The sequence below is a fragment of the Polypterus senegalus genome, chromosome 4 (genome assembly GCF_016835505.1).
Source record: "Polypterus senegalus isolate Bchr_013 chromosome 4, ASM1683550v1, whole genome shotgun sequence".
Lineage (NCBI taxonomy): Eukaryota > Metazoa > Chordata > Cladistia > Polypteriformes > Polypteridae > Polypterus > Polypterus senegalus.
The window spans coordinates 78906216-78913277 of NC_053157.1; the positions used below are offsets into that span (position 1 = coordinate 78906216).

The 7062-nt window shown below is 40.8% G+C and overlaps 1 protein-coding gene across 1 annotated transcript; it reads left to right on the plus strand.

Moving 5' to 3' along the window:
- The first annotated feature begins 2930 nt into the window (after positions 1–2930).
- On the plus strand, positions 2931–5471 carry LOC120528722. Its single transcript, XM_039752876.1, has 2 exons — positions 2931–3527; positions 5109–5471. Exons 1-2 carry the CDS (start codon positions 2931–2933, stop codon positions 5445–5447), a joined length of 936 nt encoding a protein of 311 aa, XP_039608810.1. The 3' UTR covers positions 5448–5471.
- Positions 5472–7062: the final 1591 nt, after the last annotated feature.

Here is a 7062-nt window from a genome sequence, read left to right on the forward strand (position 1 = left end):
TTAGATACATAAATCCTTTTTAATGAACCAATTTTTGGACCTTCATTGGAATGTCAGTAGAGCTAGTGCTTATGTTAGCATTAAAGCAGAAGCTCGCTCTGGATGAAATGCCAGTCTGTAAGTATAGACATCCATCATAATAAAAGGATAAGGTCTGTTTGTCTGTGCAGGTGCTATGTCTCATTGCAAAAGATGCATCACAGACATTTTTAGTAATGAAATGCAATGCATTTGTCATTCCAATAGGTGGCACTTTACAAACTTTAAAATAGCTTTTATAAATCTAATTTCAAATAGCATAGAACAGAGACATATGCATTGCATGTTGCACTGCAAACATTAATGGTGAGGTCTATGTTGATTATGTAGAAATCAACCCTTTTTAGACAAGTAGCACAGCTAGTTCATTCATAATGGGTCAATTAAGAGTGAAACATCAACCTAACATTAACCAGAATGCCCAGAGAAAATTCATGTAGATGGGAGGACACATGCCAGCTTCAAAAACAATAGCTGATGTGAGAATTAAACTCATCATCTTACAGCTGAGAATAAACAAATGCAAAAATCGGTGTCACTCCGCTTCCTTCACTGAGACAGTATCGAAAGCCATGTTAATAACAGGGGAATATATACTATTTTGAAGAAGAACTTGATGTGTGTCAAGTCCAGAACACAGGGCTTTCATTTTAGATAATAATGAAGCTGTTTATGCACATATGCCTGACTTAAACAGTTTATTTTATTTTACCTGGTTGTTTGTAGCAGTGCAGCATAGGATGCCCATAAGAGATGGCAGGGGCACATATGAAGGTCCAGACAGCTGTCAAGCTTTCCGCATGCACAAGGGTGGTGGAAGCCATTGCTTTGAAGTTGCCTCATAGCTGAAGAAAGAAAAAGAATCTGCAGAAAAAGGGTAGCTGTGATTGAGCTGTGGGCCCAAAGAGTGTGTAAAGAAAATAAGTTACCTCTATGAGATTAAGGAGGTTGCCGGGATAGTAGGATTGCTTCAGCTATATAGTTGAATATCTTAAAAAAGGGGAGTTTGCTTCGATCAGAAATGTAGTGTTGCTGACATGGTGAAGTGTACTCCTATTAGAAGGGATTGAGGGAGGTCCTTCAGGACTGGTGGGAGAAATCCCACAAATGTTTAAAACAGCGTAACAGATACTAGGGTGCATCTACTTTGCCATCTGTACTGCAGTTTCCCTCTGAATAGTCCAAGTGCTATGGAGTCATTGTTTGGGTTGTTCAGCCTGTACAAGGAAGACTTCATATTTACCGGATGAGAGAAGGTTGTGCAGTGCTGGGAGCTAAGGAGACTTCCATTTACCTGTGTAAGGGCAGTATGATGTGGAAAGGGACAAAGTGAGCCGCAGAGCTGAAGCAGCCTTCTGCTTTACCTGTCTGAGGAAAGATGTTGCTGTGTGGGGAGAGGAGACTTCCGATTTACCCAAGAAGTGGACGTGAAGCATTTGGAACAAGACCAACGAGCTGGTGAGCTGCAAGGCAGTGAATTTCTTTGGAGTTTACATTTTATTTTTAGATTCCTTTTTGTAGAAAACCTTAAGGGAAAAAGAAGGAATGGAATCTGAAGTTTTCAGGGTTTGTTTTTTATTTCTGTTGTGGTCCCCGGCGGGCTGGAGCCCGGCCGGGGCGCTAGGAGGACATGAGGAGGGCTTGTGCCACCTCCTGACCGCGAGGGGGCGTCCATCCTGGTTCTTTTGGGGGCCACGGGTCGAGGGCATGGAAGCCCTACCCTGTAGGGGCCCGTGGTCACCGCCAGGCGGCGCCCCGATGCCGGTTTATCCCGCGTGGTCCTCGGCCAGGGCTGGAACCCGGCCGGGACACCTTGGAGGACCAGAGGAGGGTGTGCCTCCTCCAGACCGAGTGGGGGCGTCCGTCCTGGTTATGCAGGGGGCCTCGGGTAGGGGGCTTTGAAGCCCAGCCCTGTAGGTACCCGTGGCCACCGCCAGGCGGTGCCCCAGTGCCTGTTTATTCCGGGAGCCCGGCACTTCCGCCACACTAGGAAGTGCCGGGGGGAAGACGACCGGGGAGACACGGACGGCTTCCGGGTGCACAGCCGGCACTTCCGCTACACAGGGTGTGGCCACCGTTAAGTGCCGGGAAGCAGCTGGAGCCCATCCGGGTTCCCATAAAAGGGGCCGCCTCCCTCCAGTCAGTGGTGGATGTCGGGAGGAAGCAGACAGAGCTGGAGAGAGAGGACGGGAGGCGGCCAGGAAGGCACAAGAGACTGTGGGCCTGGACATTGGGGAAATCGGTGCAAGAAGGCACTGGGGGTGCACGTGAGAAAACTTTGTACATAGTGTATATAATAAATGGTGTGTGGTGACAATATGATGTCCGTCTGTCTGTGCCGGGGCCAGCGTTCACACTGTTCTTCATATATTCTTTTTGTGTCTTTTGAAAATAATTGCATTTCAACTGAGTGATCATTAAGTGCTGGTATTTACACTAGCCTGTGTTATTTTGTACGGAAGCCGAGAGAGGACGTGGTATAGCGTTATTTTTTTAAACTGTTTTCTCAAGATAACGGAATAATTTTATCGAGATCTCGAGAAAACGAACTTTATTTTCTCGAGATAACGGAACAATTTTATTCGAGATCTCGAGAAAACGAACTTTATTTTCTCGAGATAATGGAATAATGGCAGAAATGGTTTGAAATGGCAGAAGAGCAGAACTGTATTGATCATCGCGTCACATTTTTGTTTAATCAAGGACTGACGCAGGCTGAAATATCTTTATGTCTTAGTTTAGAAAATAACAACGTTAGTGTGCGTCATTTAAGAAGACGGTTAGCAAGGCTTCAGTTGTATAGGCGTCGCAATCTAAGCCAGCCTGATGCCATTGTGCACCACATCGCAGAGCAGTTAACGGGCCCTGGGCAACTCCACGGATACCGTATGATGACAGAGAGATGTCGATTAGCTGGATTAAGAGTCACTAGAGATCTTGTATATGAAATACAATCAACTTTGGACCCAGAAGGCATTCAGCTAAGGAGACGCAGGAGACTGCGAAGAAGGCATTACCGTGTCCCGGGACCAAATTACCTTTGGCACATGGACAGCTATGATAAACTCACACCTTTTGGTATCGCAGTAAACGGATGCATCGATGGCTTCTCACGCCATATCATCTGGATGCAAGCGAACGTCACTAACAGTAAACCTGAAGTGGTTGCAAGTTACTTTATTAGTGCTGTCATTGAGTTGGGGGGCTGCCCAAAAATAATCAGATCCGATCTCGGTACTGAAAATGTGCACGTTAACAGACTACAGCGTTTTCTACGTGAGGATGAAAACGGTACACTTTCTGAACCTGCTATTCTTCAAGGAAGAAGTACTGCAAATCAGAGGATTGAATGGTGGTGGGGATTCTATCGGAGGCAAAATGTGGACTACTGGAGAGATTTGTTTCTAGAGTTTCAGTCTGTGGGAGACTTCAATGGTGACGTGGTTGACAAAGGTCTCATTCAGTTCTGCTTTCTTGACGTCATTCAGGTAGGAAGAACTCGTTCACACAAACACGCACACGCACACACACACACACACCATAGTAACTTTTTGGCTAAGTATACATATGAATTCTATACTATTACAAGTAGCCTTTACGCTTTAACCATGAGCCCATCTATGTGCCGATTAGGCTTAAATATATATGCTTGGCGGCCTTCCTTTTTTGGGTAAATATATATGTTTGCTGAGCCATACCTATTGATGTGAAAGGTGGTGATGATTGTAAGGGTTCACAGCTGGATGGGGACCCACGAACATTTCAGTGAATAAAATTACACGCGTGGAATTGCGAGTTAGCTATTCATCACATTATCTGGTAAGCGATCTCAACGTCTTTGTAAAATTATTGTTAAGTAATTGTGCCTAATTTGTTATGTAGGGACTTAGTGTTTTTTTTACACTTTACGTTTTGTTAAGTTCTCATGCATGCATCATGCAGCTACTGAATTGCAATTTTATCTGCTGTTTAGTGCACCTGTTTCAAGTGCGGCAGGAAAGTCTAAGACTTGTGGTGCGCGTATTGCTGTATGTTTAAACTGCGTTTTAGAAGACACTTGACTGATCTTTATTTACTTAAACGCGAAGAACGTCTGAAGTACATTCTTACAGTAAAATCATACATTTTAGGAAATTAACTTGGATTATTTGGTGAGTCCTTAATCAGCTTCGCTCCTTTTTATATGGTGAACTGACCGCAGTGACACAATGATGAACAGTACTCAAAGATTACGTTGAAAAAAGCGTCTGTTAAATATGCCCCTGTTTAAGGTTGCCATCAAACTCTGGAAAGAAAGACATTTCAGCTTATAAATGAAGACTTTGTAGAACGCATTACCCTATGATAGCACAATTCAACTTTATATTATTTTATGGTCTTTTAGAAGTGACTTTTGGTTTTGGCAAAAGTTCATGGCAATTCAAAGTAAATGTGTACACTGGCCGACTTATAGTCCTAGTCATTCTCAGGTTACTCTAGTTCAGAGGAGCGGAGAGCAAGAGCCTATAATGTTAGAACTGGGCTCAAGACAGGGCCTGGACAGGGTACTGGTACATCACAACACATGGGTTCAAGAATGTGGAAGGAAAAATGGAGTACCCAGAAAAAAAGCACAGAGACATAGGGAGAACATATACTGTACACTCCACACAGACAATCAGGTGCTGGATTTGAAACAAGCATGCTGAATCTGTGGCAGTGCAAATCAATGTGTGCCATGGTACCTCCCAAGCTAAGGGTATATTAGCATTTCTTTTTTACTAGTGAAATTTTCTAAAATTAACAGCATTCACATTTACAGCCTTATGTTGACTGCTAAACTGTCTAAGACCTATGGAAAATAATATTATGATAAAAAAAACAATATAGAATAGATAAAAATTAAAAAATACTTGTTTCCTTTTGTAATTTATTTTACATTCTCTATAGATTTTTAACATTATATGGCAGCCCAGAGCAATATTCTTTCGGGGGACAATAATTTCTACCTCTGTCTATGTGTGCCTGTGTATTGGGGTTGTGCTGAGAAGATTAGTAACACATTTGACTAATTTGAATATTTTTTGCAGAGGGAGTTAGATACTGTGGTCAGAATGTGGAACAACCATCGGATCAGGCCAGGTGGGAGTGGTCGTGATTTATTTCACGGCAGACCTTTTCTCATGTACCAAGCACCAGAACTTTACCAAGCACAGGACTACCTCCATCCAGTTGACTATGACAAACTGGATATAATTGTAGAAGAGGGTGTTTGTATTTGGAAAACTGGTATTCCCTGTGATCCAGATCTTCATGAACTCTGTGTTTTGCTAATGGAGGAACACCATCTTGAATCTAGTTATACTGCTCTTGAGGCTGCTAGGCTATACAGAGAACTTAGGCCTTTGGTAAGAGAAATATTGTCATAACCAGAATAGTCAGAACTCCCTGATGTACTCACACCAATATACGTAATAATATGTCCATAAAGGATCTTATACTCACTGTTTTATTTATGTGTGTTTCTTTTGAGTGTGTATGTTTCCTTTAGATTTTTTTTTCTTGTTTGTTTTGCTACTATGGTTTAACCTTTTGCTATTGATAGATTTCAGGTAAATGACTTAACCTTGAAAATTTAGTTGTGCTGAACTTAAGTGTAGTGTATTTTGGGAAAGTTGAAAAATGAATGAATTATAACTGAATGAATTATGACTGTTTTCAGAAAGAGTTCTGAAATCAGCTTTAGTTCAATTGTTCAGTTTGTGGCAAAAATTGAACATTTAATTCAGTTGCTTTCTGACACTTTTGTAAAGAGCCCAGCTCATTTGTAAACATGGACATTTTGAAAGAAGCCATGGACATTTAAATGAAGCTTGCTATTTGCATAGCTGCTGAACACCTGTAAAGGAGCTCAATCTACAGCAAGAAATCTTTATTTTAACTTTTTACTTTAATGATATATAATTAATAACTAAGGAACTGGGCCAGCTAGAAACTGACATCTGGGACTGAATAAAGATGCATGAACCCACCCAAATTGTATAATCTTTGTATTACTTATACTTGTTTTTATTTGTTGTCATTAGTGTTATTATGAACATAAACGTTTTTTATTTGCTGTCATTATGGAAATAAATCACTTTAAATAAAAGCTTAACTCGGTGTCTTTGTCCTATTGCTATTAGGAAGCTCAGTGCTTCAATTGATCATTCCTTAGCTACAGCCCTTTAAAGGTACAAAGGACACTTCTTGGAAGCCTTGTATTGGTGGTAAGTTGGGTTGAATTAAAGGTTCAGCAAAGCAGTCTGCCATGGTGGTCTGCAGAGTTGACAGTGAAGGTAACAGGTAACAGATACACAGCTGATATTGACATTTCTTCCTATCCCCCAAGAAAAAAAAACTAAAACTTTAGTTAGTACATTTTGTGTTAGGTGCATACCACAGATGATCTTATAACACAATAAAACACAAATATTATTTTCTTTTTCCCTTCTGCTGATGGCTGAATGGAGGACGAGCTGAATTTGCAGCAACCTTCCCTTTCAGACATCTGAGTGAATGTCAACAGCATGCCCAAAGTGCAGAAATAAGTTATTTTACCTCATTTGTTCTAACTTCACTCTTCTTCCTCCACTTTTTGTTTTCTTTGTAATGCCCCATGACTCAATCAGCATGCAAATACATATCTACACTACTAGACAATCTGGTCATTGAAAGCAGTTTGGAGGTTAAGGCATAGAATTTTTTGACATATTTAAATCTGAAAACTAATATTTGAAATCAATATACTCTTACCCTATTATTTGGGGAAATAAGATGTCTGTAGATTAAGTGTTTATTTTTGTAATAAAAAACAATAAAATGCAAATATAAAACTAGAAAAATGCTTTCTCCTCAAATCTTTTTTTTCCTCATTACATGACATCATATCACACAACAGACCTGCAGAAAAGAAAAGCTGTTAAATGTGAAACACAAATGTACATTTAAAAAAAAAACTAATTTTCCAACAGTTCCTCTGGAAAAAATGTGCACAAAATTCAA

Bases quoted from the DNA above. Each gene is read 5' to 3' on its own strand.
- LOC120528722 (XM_039752876.1), top strand. From the start codon at position 2,931: ATGACAGAGAGATGTCGATTAGCTGGATTAAGAGTCACTAGAGATCTT. The intron at 3,528-5,108 runs GTAGGAAGAACT...TATTTTTTGCAG, and splicing joins GCTTTCTTGACGTCATTCAG to AGGGAGTTAGATACTGTGGT.